The sequence below is a fragment of the Coturnix japonica genome, chromosome 5 (genome assembly GCF_054131305.1).
Source record: "Coturnix japonica strain WE chromosome 5, WE-NBRP24, whole genome shotgun sequence".
NCBI lineage: Eukaryota > Metazoa > Chordata > Aves > Galliformes > Phasianidae > Coturnix > Coturnix japonica.
The window spans coordinates 44,247,469-44,266,037 of NC_140667.1; the positions used below are offsets into that span (position 1 = coordinate 44,247,469).

Below are 18,569 nucleotides of genomic sequence, written 5' to 3' on the forward strand. Positions count from 1 at the left end.
AGAAGAGTTACTGTGAGGGATGGTCAGAAGAAATGTCCAAGGTGTTAGAGGTGATTATAAGATGTGAATGAAGCCAAATAATTTGCCTAAATCAGTGATCATATAAATCAGGAACAGTCTGTGTTTATTATGTTAACTTAGTGTTTATAACCTGTAATTGGTATGCTGTGGTAACTTACATGAAGTATTTACATGGGGCTAGGTGAACCATAGGATATTTTCCCTATAAATACCCTTCTGTATTTTCTTGATAGGAGACTGAATGACCTTCATTTACTAAATCAATACTGAAATTCCCATATTTCTCTGTAAGCTGTGCCAGGGAGGATGAAATGAATACTTGTATCCATAGACATATTGAATAAACTCAAAATGTTCTGTGATCTGCATCATATAGCAGCTCTGCTAACTGATCTAATGGCCCTTTCTGAGGTTTGAATATTCAAGAAAACATCTTGTTCTTCTGAGAACATGCAGCTAAACCATAGATCTTGCTTTTTAAATTATGAAAGTAGTATGAAAGCAGCATAGCTTTAAGTACTATCAGAAATTTAACTCTTGCTTAAGATAACTTGTTCCCTTTTTACCAAGACCCAATTATTGCCATCTGGATAGCATGCAAACTGTAGGTTGAGTTTTTCAAGGGGAGAGTCATCTATTTATGTGACTGCCAACTAAGACATTTCTCAGGACCTTGCCCTTTAGCTTGTCCTATCACTATAACAGAAATAAAGAGCTGATGTAGCTCAGTTCTTTGACAGTAATCACACTTGAGTAGTTTGGCCAAGATCTGATGTTACACTTAGTACCAGGTCCCAGGGAGAGAAATTTTGAGGTCTTTTCATTTCTTGCATCTTACTTGGTCAATAAGAAGATGGCTTAGTTGGTGCTGAGCAAATGCCATAATCTGTCTAAGGATTTATCCAATATGAAAGCACAAGAGCAACGGCTTGCTTTGGAAACTGTTGTTCCAGAGATTTTTTCAGGCTCTCACACATAGAAGTAAGCTGAAACCTTGCTACAAATTGCAGTGATCAGGGTCCTTGGAATTGCAGGAATCCTTTGCTATTCCTCCTGGGCCATTATTTGCAGAGCTCTATGAAGAGCCCCTCAGAGCCAGCACCCATGATTCTGTCTCTTTTATGGGACAAAACTACATGGTGTCATGGCTACTTTTCTCTCCTATGAGCAAATTAAATGCAACATCAGAGAAAGCAGTGGAAAATGTTGTGTCAGAGAGCTCCATTTTGCAGCCTCAGAGACACATACATCCAGGCAATTCCTCTGGATAGCAGCTCTGGCTTAACCTGTACCCTTTTGATCACAGGAACATCTGCTCTGGCTAAAGACAAAATGCTAAAGAGGTCAGAAATAAGTAGCACATTCACCCTGTTGTCACAATGCTTCTGCGGGTGCTTTTAGACCCATCCGCTGACACAACTCTGGGAGCCACTCACTGTATTTCCATCTCTGCCTGGAGAACCAGAGGGTTAACCAGCGTCGCTTTCCAGCAGGGAAGCACCGCCCGCTCCAGCTGTGCCGGGGGTTCCCAGGGCTGCCCCGGCCCGGCTCGGGTCTGTGCAAGGCAGGGATAGCCACCCTCTGCTCCCTGCTGCATTAGCGGGTTTCGCCCTCTACTCGCAGAGCGTCCCCGGGGGGCGGCTGGGAGATCCTGGGGAGAGCGTAGAGCCCTGGGGGAGAAGCAGGAGGAGGCGGGCGGGGAGAGCATCCCCTCTTCGCTGCCGCTGCTGAAGCCGTACAGAGCTGTCGGTGTGGCTCCCCAGAGTTAGTTGCTCAGCAACAAGAATCAATTAATATGCTTTGCAGAAAGTGCAGGGGAAGCCCGAGCTGCTGTCAGCGAGAAGGCAGGAGGCTGAGGATAATTCAGGATCCCACCCGAGCCTGACACCCCTTCAGTGCCACTTCATCCCCTCCCCAAATTCCCATTAGCTACTGATATTCATCCTTTTTTTTTTTTTTTTTTTTTGTCTTGCTTAGTACGTGTGTTCCCAAATCCTTCAGACAAAGCAGCTCCTTGCTTCAGAAGTCCCTCCTTCGAAGGTTTTGCTTTTAGATCTCATTTGTATTATGGAGGTTATTTGTCCATCTTTTTCCAGCGCTCTTTTAGTTTAATGCTTGTGCTTGTTGGGAAGGGAGAGGGAGAGATGATGCATTAGTCAGATGGTTAAAAAGATTCCTCTGGATGAGGAGGGTTGCTTGGTAGTGCACAGTTGAGCGGTGGTATTGAAAAGGCATCATGTGTGAATTGGGAAAGTTTTTGTCTCCTCCTTTATTACAGGTAATCAGCACTGCATATCTGAGACTGACGAGATAGTACTGGTGGTTGTGACACACAGAAACAATAGAAATATGAGGAGTTGGGCTTCTTTTTGCATTTTCTGCATAGCAGTTTCAGGACTTCAATAAGGTATTCTTTTCTTTCTCTTTCTTTCTTTCTTTGATTGTCTTTGAAGTCCCTCTGATGACGCCACAAATCTGGGAATGAAGAACTTCTTCGACCTGATTGGAAATGGCATTGCGGAGCTGAAACTTAACTGGAGGAAATATAGCTCCCGAAGAAGGAAATATAATGCACTTTAAAGATCTGACTTCTGGTGAAAAATTCAAGCCTAGAGAAAACTTGTCCGCTTTGTTCAGAAGAATGGGTTGGACAATTTTCTTCAGTTCCACAGGATATCTGAGTGCCATGCTGAGCTTGATCTCTGCAGCATGCTCTGTGCTTCTCATCTCTTCCTGATGCACTGCATGGTAAGGCCTTTTTTTGTTCTACATAATAATATTTCTGCCATAGTGAGAGCTGAAAATACCACCAATAACCAAATGAAAATTGAATAAATACAAAAACGTAACAAAAGAAGATTTGTCAGAATGGTTGTTTTCCAGGAGCAAGTGTCCTGATTACTGCAGTAGCTTTGTAAGATCATTTCTGTCATTTTTCTTTGCTTTTTGGGTCTGTGTGTTTGTGTGTGTGTGTTTGTGCATACCTGTGTTATCAGCTGCACTTGCACTGGAGGACTGGTATATTTCCAGGCTAAAATGTTTTAGAATTTGCTCTGATATTTCTCTTTTCCCTCCCTTCATTCCCCTTCTCCTGCCTCCCCTTCCTCTCTGTCTCTGTCTCTGGGGTTATGCACCTCAGTTGTGTACTGACTGCTGGAAGGGAAAAATAGGGAAAACAGGTCCTGTAGAAACATAGAAACAATAATGAATCTATATTATTAGAATAAAAACCTATAGAAGGGTTTACAGTGTCTGCTACATAATGTTAGATCTGCAGGTACAAAATATTTACTCTCTGTGGGAAACAGGTTTCCAATGCACAATTGGATATTGTGTTTTATGTACAGGGAAAGGCAAATCCTTTTACACAGCAGAAAGTCAAAAATAAATAAGTAAATAAATAAAAAATAGACCAGTATGAATTGTGACAATGTTAGTTTTGATGACCTAAGTTGCAGTAATAGTAAGGAAACCTAGTATAAGATGGTCTTGTTTCAGGTAATTTCTGTCATTTTACTAGCTTGGGTGTTGAGAATGATTTGAAAGGAATTCAGGGAAGCTGTAAGATTTTGCTCAGCAACAACTGTAATGTGTTTTCATCTTCCTGGCGGAGAGGTGGTAGGTGAGTGCAAAGTGATATTATTAACTCAATACTCAACTCACTACAACTTACAGTCATTATCAGGAAATTGCCAAGCAGATCAGAAATTATAAAGTGAGTGTACTGAGACAGAAGAACAACTTAGCTTTCAAGAAAGCGTGGTTTCTTTGGATTCCTGTTTCAAGAGCATAGGATAGAACGAAAGAGTGCTGATGGTGAATATATATATTTTCTTCTCCATTTTGGTTGATCAGTGAATTTGAAGAGGGATGGCTGCCCCTTGGGGAGCAAACCAAGGTGAAGGCCTGCCCCTGCTCTGAAGGTGATCTCCAGCGAGTCCTACTGAATTTGACAAGAGATTAAATGGGTGAGGAGCAGGCTTGAATGGCAGTTGTCATGGGCTTCCCAGCTGTGGATGGAGGTGATGAAGTCCTGGCTGCAGGTTCAGGGAGTGTACAGATGCAAAGAGCCAGAGCAAAATTCTAAGACCATCCAGCCCAAGCCAGCTCCTACAAACTCAGTATAAGAGCTTAAATTGTACTCAAAAATTGAGTTTTGTCACAGATACTGGTGCTTCCCTTGTAGTGCAGGGACCTCTCAATGTAATTTCTAAAGAGAGAATGGAGATGCAGTCTTTTTATGTCACTACAGCAGAAGGAAACTGAGATGATGCGAACATACTCCTGTAGCGTGGCAGTTTTCAGGTAGTGTTCAGAGGAACTAGGATTTTAATAATAAAGGTTCAAAGTATGTGTACACATACAATAAAGCAGGTTTTTGTATATTGTGCTATTTAAAATGCACAGATGTTTTGAGAACCAATAAGAAAAACTGAAGAAGGATAACGTAACTTGCAGATGTCATCTTCCTATCTTCCTTGGTGGAAGAAGCTTTTAGTTGTGGAAATGGTCTCCCTGGCTCTTTATGTGAATTGCGTACTGAATTCAAATATCCTATTGCAAATCTCCCCTCACATCAGCAGGTCTACTTCAATCAATGGGACAACTTATATGAGTAAGAACTACTCATGTGAATAAATTAGGAAAGATTTTGTCAGACCAGTCTCTTTGATTGTCATGGCAACAGATTTATTAGGCTTCAGGCATAATTTGTATTCCTCTTCCAAACAAAATCATTTTTTGTTTTAGCCATGTGTAGCCTTTAGTCTTGCAATTACGGCAAGAAAAATAGGTCACTTACATTCTTGAAGATCATACAACTGTACAGACACATTGTTAGGGAAGAATTATCAGAGTATGCAAAGTTTACTTTCATTTGTGGTCTCCAACTCCAAGATGAGTGTATTTTCACTAGAAACATTCATTGCCTTATTTATTTATGTGACTCTGCTAATGTTGGTAATAAGTATTCTTGTCAACAGCTCTGTAAACTCATCAAAAACAAACATCATTTAAATTATCACTGAACCTATAGAAGCATTCACTGTTACTAAGTACCAGGAGACTTACCAAGCTACTTACTACATTACATCTGTTCATTCTTTCCGTTAATACATCACATTCAGCTCTTTACTAGATCCAGAAACATGTTTATCTTCAGGGTATAGAAGCAAGATGAAGTGGTAATTATTGCAAACCTCCAACAGAATATAGATATTTGTATTGTCACAGAAGACATTAATACATGCTAGTTTTTTTCCCCCACCATGCAATATTTTCTGCTTATTGATGTCTATATAATTAGGATATGTTTTACATAAGTAATATTTCCTTCATTGTACATTGTAAAGAACAGTCCATTTTTAGAACACCGTGTACCAGAATTTTTTGCACTAGCTTATGCATTATGGAAGAAATAAAAATACTAGAAAATGCAAGAATAGCAACCTTTTAAATGTGTCCAGTACTCTAAAGCAGCAATAGGTTTGTTTCATTAATGCCAAAAATAGCAACACACACATAGCTTGAAGACTTGATTCTTTTCTAAGGGGTGTGTGACTCTGAGAATGAGGCCTTTTTTTTGTGATGATCATTGTATTTAGCAGACATTTCTGTCAATGATGTTCTGGGATAGAGCTCTTTCTTTAGTGCCATTTTTCATCATTTACTTTAAACAGTCATATAATAGCTTTATTTAGCTGTCTGTGAATTCTAAAGGAAGTGAAAGTAATTTTCCTTTCTTTTAGGTTACTATTCAATAGGGCTCCGATGCTGAAAACATATGTATTTAATTTCCATCCACAGAACTCTGTCATTAGATAAACTATGTGAATTAGAGCTTGAAGTGTCTACATTATCAGGGCAGTTACGTTGAGTAATGGAAATACTTTCCACATTTGCAACAACTATTCCTAGTTGAGAGAAAAGTACTCATAATAGAACACATAAAATGTTCTTGTACCTGGAATGACTTGAGTGTTCTTGATTCAAGACACAGCAAAAAAATTGAGGTTTTGCTAGGCCCGCAAAAATAATTTAAAAAACCTGAATCTTAAGGTTTTACTGTTTAAACATAAACACAGGAGCAATATATCCATCTGATGAGAAACTATAATTGATCAGCATCATTCTTTTCCAGAAACCAGGTTAAGAAATTGGAAAAGCAGAAATATTGGGAAAAAAAAAACACCCTAGAAACTCGAATGTGTAAAAATACTGATTTCAAATGACACATTTCATTTCCGCATTGTTATTCAGACTCTTTTGTTATAGGAAATTCCATAACTGTTTTTCTCAGTATTGAATTGCAGTACTTAAAATTTCTTTCTTCTTCTTTCCTTTTTTTGTTTTTTTGGCAAGGAAACATTTTGTTTCTTTTTTACTTTTTTTTCTTCTTTATTTTTAAACTAGAATTGTCAAAGCTGTCCCAATATTTATTGTCTCTTACAGGTCAGCTCTTTAAATGCAAGCTCCCTGAAGGGCCATCTTCAGCACTACCCATTGCATAGTCCTATATTGCTGATACTGAACAGCAGTTCCTACCAGCTCTATGGTAGATGTAAGTTCTGATTGCAATTCCCTCTTCTAACTATTTTTGTGTTTTCAATGAAAAACAGGCTTCTATTACGCTGTGAGTTTTACGGATACCAGAGGAGGTAGTTTCTACTACTAAAGCCTTTGAGAGGCCCTCCATGTGCATGCAGGCAAGGAGTAGAATTAGTTGAGTATTAATATCTTTATTAAATAGATAAGGAACTGAGGAACAAAAGACTGCCCAAGGCTATACTGTCAGGGAAGAGTTCTCAACTGAACCCAAATGTCCTCATTCTCAGTTCATCACTGTCCCTGCAAGGTTGTTCTTCATTTTCTTCATTTTTTGCTTAATGACTTGCATTTGGACTTTTAAGTTAATACTAGTTGAAGTATCAAATGTGAAAGGGAATTACTGATGCATACTTCCCTTCCAGTGTGACACAGTTGTCCTAAAAAATTCTTTTTTCTCTCCTGAGCTGTTCTATTTGAATGTAAGCTTTAATTATGTAATTGGTTTACTACGTGGGGGAAATACATCCTAGATTAAACAGCAAATTCAAAATAGTAATGTTCTAAACACCCCATGCAGATTAAGGTGTGTCCATGTGTATGGATCTGTTTATGCTGCCTGGATTTAATGATAGCTCTAGGGTTCTGGAAATTGTTTTGAAGGCTCTTGGCAAATGATTGAGATTTAAATACAGGAAAAATAACTCCCTTAAAACATAAAATGCCCGATGATTTATTGTCCCAAATTCACATGGATCATTATAAATATAGCACTTGTGCATATAAAAAATAAAAATAAAAAATGACACAGAGAATATGATGTCTAACAGAGATTCTTATTAATCTGATTCCTCTGTCCAAGATAATCTCTCAGCTTTTTATCCTCTTTATGAAAAAGAATTAGCTAGATAAGAGTACTTAGCTGGTAAAATTGCATCAGCATTTGGGGGAAAAAAATTTACTCTAGCAGCCTAATACGGATCCTAGAAAAATTTGTACATGTTCAGAAGAAGGAAAAGTGTTTTGTCAATGTGCCAGAGTTTCACAGTGATTTTACAGCAGAAAGTCCCAGAAACTTAAGCAGAGCAGAGGGGAGCAGACACTCCTTATACAGCTCCAAGTGTGACAGCCTCTGGCTACTATACTTCCCCAGTGAATGTGAAAGAGTATGAAAGTTGGTTAAATGCAGCACTTCCTCACCTCACTTTGCCTTCATTCCTGAGAAACACTGAGAAGAACTTGTAAAATACATTCCACTGTATAAAGTATACTCTTTTACTTTTCCAGACATTAACTGATCGGCTTATGATGGAAAAAGTTTGGAAATAAATAAATACCTTAGTCAGTAAATACTCCATTACAGAGAGCAATTGCATAACCTCCTTCAATACAGCAATTTCCAGTGGACAGAACTCAGGGCAGCCAGGAGGAGCACCTGCATTCCCCTATCATCAGCAGCAACGGCCTACAGAGTCATCCCCAGCCAACCTCAGCCCTCATTCCTATCTGCAGATACAATAAAAGAGGTTCTGAAAGGCATTCCCATTCGGGACAGAAAGGTTTTGCATTTTGACTCAGATATTAAACTATATAAATGTGTTTTAACTTCAAACACACAGATGTTTAAGAACTAGTCATATGTCCCATAATTCTTTTTTAAATGACAGAGTCTAAGGGATCCAAATACCCTTAATGATATGAGAATGGGGTTTATAACATTTAGACACTTCCTGCAACATTAATAGATCAGGAAAATAAATCTAATGATTATGATAGGGTAATATTTGAACATTGACAGGAAAGGTGGATTTTAGCTGGCTAAGAAACAGCAGAGAATTACCACAGATGTTCATACATAAAATATTATTCAGGATAAGATCCTCTAAAAGAAGAGGCTTGGTGAGAAAAGTTGATTAGCTAAAGCGATAAGTAGATATTGAAGCAATTTGATTGCAAATTGAGTCAAGAATATCTGGTGCAGCTCTTTCTGAGAAAAAGAACGGGGCAGTTCCTGTCCCTCCCTTATTTAAGCTAGACAGCAAGCAGTGGTGTGACTAGAAAGTCTTTGCGTAGTCTCTTACTTCCTTAATATGGAAATTATGGAAGTGCGTATCTTTAATATCTGACTTATAAAAAATTTGTGACTTACCGTTTTATGATGAATAACTTTGGATATTGAAAATCCTCACATTCTACTTTAGGTAACACTGTGTTGTAGTTCAGAAAAATAAGGACTTGATTTTGACATGCACCAAAACCCAACGATACTCTCTGCAGAGAGGTGATACTGAAATATGCTAAGAGGATCAGAAAGTTCCTCTAAGAAAGGATAATCTAATGCTTTAAAATCAAGTCATTTAAGCTGTTGGACTCAGAAAGCAGATGGTGAGGCTTTCTGTTGAGATCTGTGGCCTGTGTATTGTTGGGATTAGTTTTTTACTTTGCATCTAAAGCAAAAATTGGTTGAAAAGTTTCAGTTCAGATATTCAAAGCAAAACAAACAAGCAAAGAAAAAAAAAATCACTGACTATAGAATCAGTAAAACAGTAAAAGACGGGATTTTGTAAGAGATTTTAATGTATTTGTGAAAGTGGTTCTTAATGGATGACCTCTAAGACACTTAGGATATACTATTTATTTGCTGTTGAATGGTGCTTGTTTTATATCTGTATTTATCAAAGCTGGAAATCCAATAGTTCCTTTGAAAGAACAATTCATTCCACCAATGTCTTCTCTGTTTATGTTGGGTTCCTGTGTTTTGGTTAAGTAGTGGATACTTCTTGTTACATTAAAGTGCTCTGGCATGGTTGGATGTTTTCTCTGACTCCTCGAAACACTGTTATGAAAATGTGCAACAATCTATATTATGCTGGAGCCACCTGGATATATTGTTAACTCAGTGCATATTATAAAGGGAGCAGTATTTCTGATGTGACTTAATCATAGAATCAGTGCTTTACAATCCCTTTTGTAAAGGGTACCTAAACTTCCCCTGACTTCCCGCAATGCTCAGTGTGTTTCAATGTGTCATGTCACTGAGAGCATCCTGAGTGTTAAATGTGACATACTGTTCTATCATGGTTTTAATAGCACTATTATATATGAGTCTGTTGAAGAAGGGAAGGTCCATTACTTCAACTGCCAGTTGTGATTCCTCAGGTCTTGTGTCTGTTCCTTGCACTTACTGAACTATAAGGGACTGTTGGTGTCTTGGTCTCCAGTGGTTCTCAACTCCTGCCCCAAAATCAATGCAAAAGATGTTTAATGCGCAAAGACCCATCTGCTCCATCTGTTCATGCTCAACACAAAGTAATTCCAATCCTACTCAGTGAATTTTAGAAAGCTAGTAAAAGACCACAAGTTACATGCGCAATGTTTCTCCAGGGGAGATAGATGAAAAGCATCACTAAAGCCTCGTGTCCTTATAAATATAAATAACAGTAATATCAATAAAGTGGACATGACAGACATTATAAAGAAGACCCTACAATCAGATTCCTTTCCAGGTTCTAACCTGGATTTCAGTGTGTATATGACTATGCACAGAGGGCATACCAATTGGACATCAGAGATTTTAGCATCAGAAGCTGCACTGCACCCTACTTTGTTGCCACCCATGGCCCTCCTCTGGAGCCTTACCTGGAGATGCACAGTTCACCTGCAGTTATCAAGTTTTTCATGAAGAGAGGAAGAGTCTTTCTTGATTCCTGCAGGTTACGCAAGGGATTAGTACCTGATGCAAATAGAATCAATAAGCAATTTCCTTCGTAACACAAGGGCGACCTTCTTGACATCAGTTCTTTAGTGGTAAAGGACAGGCATTTTTACAAAGTTGCATGGATTACCATGTATCTTAAGAATCCAGTAGCACATACTCCTTGCTCGCACTTCTTCATCAGGTGCCTGTCCAGACTCATCCTCCCTTGGCCCTTTCTGTGCCCATGTGGGCACATATCCCTAATACCAATGACAGTGTATCTGGGTACATCTGTCCATTTCAAGTTTGTATGAGCTGAGCCTCTCTCCTTGTGGTGCATGCATCCATCCCACCTGCAAGTCCAGCACAACTGTGATTATGTTGTCTGCCCTGCTCCCCTAGGATCCTGATCTCTGCTCCCCTGTGATTTACAGTGGATTCTTTCTCGGCCTTGTGTGGCACTGCTAAGAGCAAGTCCCTCAACTGTATAAATGATGTGTGCAAAAATGATGTCTCCTGCGAGGCTAAACCAAACAGACAGAGCTCCTCACCAGCCACTGCAGCGTTTCACTGTCTGCCTTGGTCTACAAGCTCTGTCAGTATGGTTTTGCAGCCTGTATCTATTATAGATCCTCTCTGCTCCCCATTGCTAAGTCTGAGATCTGTGCATAGGACTCAACTTTCACATGAGTGTTAGCACAGTATAGCTGCTATTGCTTTTAGAAACAGAATCCAACTGAAATGCAGTGAGGTAATATGCTATGGATAGTTGATTTCATGAGAGAACTGCAACCAGGTAGGACTTCTCCACAGTGCACTGCACGCAAACCTGTGTTCTCCCTGCTGGGGTGAGCCCTACCATCCTACTGGGTACTATCACAGCTGGAGTGAATTGAGGAGCCAGAAACTCTGCCCTTCAGATTGCCCCCATAGCACCAGCTTTTTACAGACACACATGGCTGGACTGATGCTGATATCTGCTTCACACCTACGTCTCCCTAGTCTGGAGGTGCAATGTCTCATCCCTTTCTCTGCTTATATAAGATGTAAAGATACTGAGTTCTTCCCAGAAATCAGGTTACAATCACTGTGTGATTCAGCTTCCAGATCTGTTCAGTGGGGCTACTGAACCTTGCCTGTGTGTCCCAAGGTGAGGATTAATCTGTTAATGTTTGTAAAAAGCTATGTAAATGCTCTGTATCATGCTGACAGGTCAAGTACTGCATTGCTCACTGACTGCTTCTCCTGGCAGTGTAAGATATATGCCAAACAATGTCTGTGCTTCCAGTTGATGTTCACTGATCTATCTTGACTGGCTTAACCCTCTCAGGATTTGGCTTTCCTTAGGCTTCTGATAGGTGATACAACACAGATATGCAAGGCTGCTGCTTTTCCACGTAACCTTGAATACAATAAATACATCACCGTATGCTTCTGCAGGACCATTAACTCTCAGGAAACCTTTTGGTTCTCCTGAAGGACGCATGGAAAGTGAAGAAGGGAGCTGGAGCTCAGTTCCCTGCTTAGCTGTGGGCAGGAAGGCAGCAATAGTAGTTATTTCTTTAAACTGTTGTCTAGGATCATTGGGTAGTTTAACTGGTTAAAGTACCAGGTACTTGATCCTAGTTATTAGGATTTTTATGTGGATTTTTTTTGTATGAATGCATAACACTTTCATAACGTTTCATGCTTTTTGCAGTGAAGCTCATTTGTTACTGATATTTGCTGATGTATCTGTGGATATATTTAAGTTTTCCCAATCTATGAGAGCTGCTCCAAAAGTAATGCCTCCTTGTTTTATTATGTTTGCCCACAACATGGTCTTGTTTGTCTCTGATGAAAATACCTAGCTAATGGTGGTGACTATGTTGAAAAATAGTGTTTTTTTGGCTGAGAATTTCCATTACAATAAATAGGAGGCATTACTTTCAGAGCAAGCTATGTAGATAACAGTGCTGCTGAGCAGTTTAGGAGCTGTTCTCAGCACAAGCTGCTACCGAGTGAAATCAGGACAGCTAAAAGGAAGGGATTTTCTGTGAGCCTTTTTTGCTATGTGACCCACTTTGAGGCTACAGGAGTTGGTATCTCACTGTGCAGGTCACTTTCTGGGACTAACGTAGAGATACGGTGTTGAAATATTCAATAGCAGTTAATGAAAAGTAGTTTTTTGTTTTTCTCGATGTTGTTTGTGTAAGCAACTTTTGCTTCTAAGGCCCGATTCAGTTCCTGATGGAATTGGTGAGAACTGTGCCACTGTTTTTTCCCACAATAGGACTGCACCATTGGTTGCTTTCACCACAGCAATGTGTGCATGGTTGTTATAACAGCAAACATGAACAGACTCTGGCTTTCTTTATCTAAAAACCTCTATCCTTTTTTTTGTTTGTTTGTTTGTTTTTCCTTTTACTGCTTTGGAGTAACAAAAGCCCATATAAATGCACACAGTTTGTATTGGTCTAGTGGTTTTAAGTAACAGGTAGAGGAAAGATGATAGGATGTGGGCTTTGAGTTGCATCTTTGTATTGTTGCAGGATGGTGGCTGTTTCTCAGACAGATGAAGGCCCTTGTACTTCATTGTACATTCTGCTCCCACCTGGCTGTGCTGGAGTTAACTTGAGCACAAATTAGTGAAATCTATTCTGTTCTTATTTACTTGCAGATACCTGCATGTGGTGTAGTGGTGTGCATTTATAAGTCGTGCACTTTTCCTCCTCAGTAACATTTACTTTAGCCCTGGGGGAAGTGCAGCTGTGACCAGAGTGGATGACTTCATCAGAAGAGGGAAGTTACCCAGCCTTACTGACAGATATTTATGAAGAGTTTCCCAAGGCCAGCCTCCAAATACATTACCGCTGAGATACTTTTGACATTTGTAGTCCAAGAAGTGCTATTCAGAGTAAAACACTGCCAGTGGGTTTTCATAAAAAGCTTGTTTCTTGGATTATCTGTGTGGGCTTGAATAGAGCTCTGAGTTGTAAAGCCCTAAGATGTCTTTTGAAAGAACTCTACCAGCCTGTATCTGTCTTCCTTTCTTCCCCAGACATGGGGACCTGCAGCAGTGCTTTTTGCTCTGAAGCTACCTGCAGCACCCCTGCCTGTGGCTAATTCCTACTTGGGCTTGCACTCTCCAAGCAATCCCCAGTGGACTGGGGCAGAAAGAAAATAATTGGAATCAACTCAAAGAAAGAACTGTGAACTATGGGCAAGAAAATATGAGCAAATGCAATTGAGATGCAAGCAGATTGGTTTTTGTTTGTTTGTTTGTTTGTTTTACCACAGACAGATTTTTGAATACTAAAATGAATATAAATATTGGACCTTTGGAAAGAAAATGTTTACTATTAAAATCAACCCACAAGCATGTACCGTGAGAAACCTTTCTTCTTTGACGCAGCTGTCAACCCTTTGGAGGTTTTAAATTGGAATTCATCTGGTGTTAGTCTTAGTATCTGCTTTAAAAGAAAAATCAGGAGCATTAAACTTTTGTCTGGGCTTTTAAAAGCATGGGAAAACTAATATAATTGCTGTACTAACATAGAGTTATACATTTTAGGGCCTCCAATTTTTGGCAAAGAATGGTTGTGTCTTTTGATTCATGAGATATTTTGCTATATAATGTTGTCATACACTTTCTCTTAAGAAAAAAAAATAATTAAATATATATATATATATATATATATATATATATATATATATATATATATATATATAATCTCCTCTGGACTATCTGACACGACAATTTCATTTGTAACTTCTGGTGCCTCACTCCAGAGCTGGCTGTGTTTCAGTCAGCAGTGGCTTCATAGAGTTTCTACATGAATTATTGGGCTGTGTTCAGTATCTAGAAGCCTAAGGAGTTGAAAAGTATGGTTCTAATGTCTGACTGCAACTTGAAAGGGTTCCTAAGGTGTAACAATGACCTGTTTGTGGTTGCAGCAAAGCAATGCCCATAATGAACTCAACAGAAATAAATCTCTAGGTGACAAAAGGATATTCCCTGTCAGATCCAAAGGATGCTCAGCATGGCTTCTGGGATGAACATGATAGACTGGTTTTAGAGCGTGAGAAGAACGAGTGTTAGCAAAGTTAGCCATATCAGTGGCATTTGGGAGTAGCTCAGAACTGCTAAGATACACATAATTGAACTTAGTTTGAAATCTTAAGTTAGACAGGCTTGTACAAATGCTTTTAGCCAGCTGGGAAGTCTTTGGAGAAAAAAGCAAATGGGAATCTTTTGAGGTTTCCTCTGTATCAAGAGCATTTTTTTTCTGATATGTGTTAGTTTATTTTCATTAAACAATGATGTTGATTCACACTGCATTGACATATTCTTATTTAGCAAAATATTATTATTATTATTATTAATTTATTTTTATTTTTAGTTTTATTTTTGTGCTCTTCTTGATGTCTCCAGAGCTATCAAGAAGAGATCAATTGCTAGTGTTTAGTGACTCCTGATCAAGAGTGTAGGGCCTGTGGGTGGGTCTTCTTTTATGGCTGGCACGTGTACAGTGCATAATCTGAGATGGCACTGACCCTGGCAGCCTTATGGTACTAATATTTTCAGCAGGATGAATTGTTCTTGAATGGTTTCTTCAGTGTACTGTGTTATATTCCCAAACGTTTTTTTCATAATCTTGAGCATATGTCCTAAATTTCCTCTCTGCTCTTTTTATTGCATGGGTTTGAATGTAGCCAACAGCAAAGGTCAAAAGACATTTTACTGTTTCTATTTCTGTATTTCTGTTAAGATGAATTAAATTGTTGGTGCTGTAAAGTGACTTGTTAAAAAGCTTATGCTGCAAGACTTCAACTGGTATAAACAGAAGCTGAACTGCATCAGTTTAAACCAGATGGTCCAGAGAGACAGTGTGGTCCACAGAGTAGGGAACTGATTCCGAAACCAAGAAAGAGAGTTTGATTCCCTGAAGCCAAGGAAGCTCCAGGATTTTAAATAGTGTGTTTCATCTTACTCTGACTCAGTTTTTTTCCTGGATGAGTGGTGGAGTGGTTCTGTATTTTAAGGTACTTTGCACTCTCAATTCATTAATCACGTGGTTTTATTTTCACATCTAACATTAGTCAGTAAAGGTGCCTATTCAGTCTATGTTACAGGCAGGTTCTGAGATCTAGGAATGCTGTGGTACCATTGTACACATAATTATGTTTACCACTGTCCGTATGTGGTAAAATGTATAATTTCTCAGTCCATAACTTAACTGGGAAAGCATCAGTTCTACAGATATAGGCATAACAGTTAGAATAGAAAACAGTTCTGTGTGAACAAATAGAAGGCTTCATTTTGAAACACTTGATTTTGAAAACTGACATTTATCAAACCACTGTTTCTTGGCTTTCTTGCACTTCATTTACTTATCACACCAGTTCAGTGGGACTTAGTGGTCTTACTGTACTTTACATGGACTGTGGGACTTAAAATCATTTTCAGTGACTAATTTTGTACAATTTATGTACAAGGAATATTTTACTTATTATTAGCAGCCTCTTTATTGCAAGCAACATTTTTAATGACTATTATGTGTCAAAAAATAGGGCTAAACTTGGCTCTCAGTTCTAGGAACATAAATAAATATTATCTTTCCTCTTAACAGTGATTCTACTTAATGTTTTGTGAATAAAATTTGGCTTGGTGTCCACCAAAGGATAATATAGAAAAATATATGTTTAGCTCCCTAAATCCTTGATAGAGGTTACCAGTATGCTACTGAATATACTATTAGAGAACAGTGAAAAATTATCAGTTTTATGTGTGGCTGTGTTCTCAGTTTTATTCATTTTTCATACAGGCATTGTTTTAAATTAGTGGCACTACATTAGAGTATGTCAGAATGCATCACATAAACTGATAGAATTTATCATGACCTTGAGGCAACATGATGTCTATGCTGCATTATATTAGCTATCCAGATATGTTCCTTACATAGTACAGTATTCACTTCAGACAGGGAAATAACATGGGTGGTTATACATACTGTACAGAAGACATATGCAAATAATCTCTTCAGTCTATAGCCAGATCATTTGTATCTTGTTAAAACCAATAGGAATAAGCTCGAGCAAAATAAATAAATAAAAATTAAAAAATACAGGTGGTTTTGCTGCATATGCAAGGTGACATCCTTTGCTGAGCAATGGAAATCTCTGAACGTTAGGAAACATGTTTTTGCTATGAGGGCAATCAATCACTGACAGAGTCTGCCTCAAGAAGCTGTGGAGTCTCCACTCTTGGAGATGTTAAAAAACGTTCAAGTAAGTAACCACAAAAAAACCTGAAAATATTTTACTGCTTTCTTACACTAAGAGTACTCGATTGCACATTGGTAATTCTTCTTAAGGTTTTAGAGAGATAAATGTAATAATTTTTCTATGTTTTCCTTTGATGGACATCAAGACAAATTCTATTTGAGTGTGGTACTTGGTAGCCACCTCTGGATGACCCTACTTGAGCAGCAAGTTGGGACCAGACGACTCCAGGGTTCCTTCCACAGATCAGCCATTTTATTATTCTGTGTTATATCACACAAAAGAAATGAAGTGCTGCTTCTTTCTTTAGTGCCCATCCTTATTGTTCTGTCCAAGCATTGGGCAAGTTAATCAGGATATTTTCCATCCTGAATCTCATTCCTCTGCTGTGCTAGAGCTCCACCTGTGGCCACACAGAGATGAGCTTTCACCTGTGCTTGCTTGAACAGTTGGGATGTTTCCCCAGGATCTTAGTAAGCTGAATATTCACCTCTCTTCCACACCATGCTCACTCTTCTTGCAAGACAAAGGGAGAGCTGCTCCCACAGGTCAGTGCCTGGGCCTCCAGAGAATGTTTTTTTTGACCTTCAGCAAATTGCTTCAACCTTCTGCTCTTTTTCCCCCACCTTCCCATACATCGTTCTGTTGTGATTTTGTAATCTGGTTGGGCTAAGGATCATTCTTGCTGTCTTTGTCTGGTTTCTAGCCCAGACGTCAGCAGGGGTTGCCGCATGCTGCTGCAATAAAAATGACTAATGATGATGATAAAAGGTGTGGGAGTTGGTTGCCTGGAGTGCTATCCTACTTTGCTAACTTTGTTTTAGAAACTGACTTCTTCTGATTACGTTATTCTATCAAAGTTAATTCTAACATTTTAAAAGCAGCCGGGGATTTTCTGTTGCCTCACTTTTGGAATACCCATTCTAAAACTTGGAAAGAAGTTCTGAAATTTTCAGTTTGGATGCTGACTGCTGTTACGGAGCCAATAGCCTGATTGCCAGGTTATCAGCACCTTCAAGTGTTAGCTCCAAATGTATCCTAAAAGGGGCATTCAACAGAAAAGTGCTCTATTTTTAAATTAGGGCTGAGATAGGTAATAATAACACAGAAAACACTATGTGAAAAGAACATTATCAAGGTTGCACAGCTCAGCACTTGAAAATAAGAAGTGCTGCAAGTAAAATTGTCCCAACTCCATTAATTTGCCACCTTGCACAGGTACATCAGTCAAAGGCTATTTTTGCAAAGGATTGGAGTCTAGCGTGGTGTACAGAATAGATGACACAGTTTGTGAGTTCAATACCTGATTTACTTTTTGCTGTTCAATGCATAGCTCAAATTCTGCTGTGAAGGCAAAGCTATTTCCTGCTGGGGCATTCCATGGTGTTCCACATTGCAGGTCCTTGCTGTGTGCAGACACTGACTTAGATACCTTTATAGTGTCTTAATAACAATTCTAGTTATAATTTTTTCTTGTACGCATGGTAATGTCCAGCAGAAAAGACAAGATTACAAGTACCTGTAATTGTGAGAGCCCAATTTAATTTTTTTAGAGTACTAGCGGCACATACTGCATGAGGCCATGCATTCCCACTGCAATGGCCAATGTTCTCTAATGCAGATATTTAAGCCCTTGAGCGCAAGGTAGGGTCATAGAAAATGAAGTGTACAGAACTTTTGTGCAGTGTTGTCTGGGAGTTGTCCCTCTCCTTGGGGAAGCATCTCACTCTTGTAGACATAGGACTGCTGCTTCTTTTTGCTCTCTCCAGCCAACTTTATATTCTTCATTAAAAATAATAGACTGCAAACAAAAGCCATTTTCTATCCTGTCCTATGGCAAATGCACTGGGCACTGAATGAATCTGGTGTTTGCTGAATAGAACAATGGTTAGTTACAAACTGCTTGGCAATACACAAACAGAAGAAGGCTGACTCCATGCTGGATCACTTTTAATTAAGTCTTTTTTGACTGATCTTTGCAAATTTATTATACAAACTATTTATCTCTGAAAAGAAAACACAGCATTTTGCTATTTGAACTTTT

At 38.9% G+C, this 18,569-nt stretch overlaps 1 protein-coding gene across 9 annotated transcripts in view; it reads left to right on the forward strand.

Moving 5' to 3' along the window:
* The window catches only part of TUNAR (transmembrane neural differentiation associated intracellular calcium regulator), a 140,383-nt gene that overhangs the window by 111,406 nt on the left and 10,408 nt on the right, over positions 1–18,569 (forward strand). For 5 of the 9 annotated variants that reach the window (XM_085549410.1, XM_085549409.1, XM_085549415.1 and 2 more), the window contains one exon: positions 2,475–2,769. The exons of 1 other annotated variant lie outside the window; for it this stretch is intronic. In XM_085549410.1, the coding sequence (XP_085405536.1) occupies positions 2,731–2,769 (39 nt within the window). In that variant the 5' untranslated portion in view covers positions 2,475–2,730. Of the gene's footprint in view, positions 1–1,732; positions 2,062–2,087; positions 2,300–2,474; positions 2,770–6,471; positions 6,581–18,569 lie in introns of those variants that run through there. 3 more of the 9 variants (XM_085549417.1, XM_085549413.1, XM_085549411.1) reach the window with 3 other exon arrangements.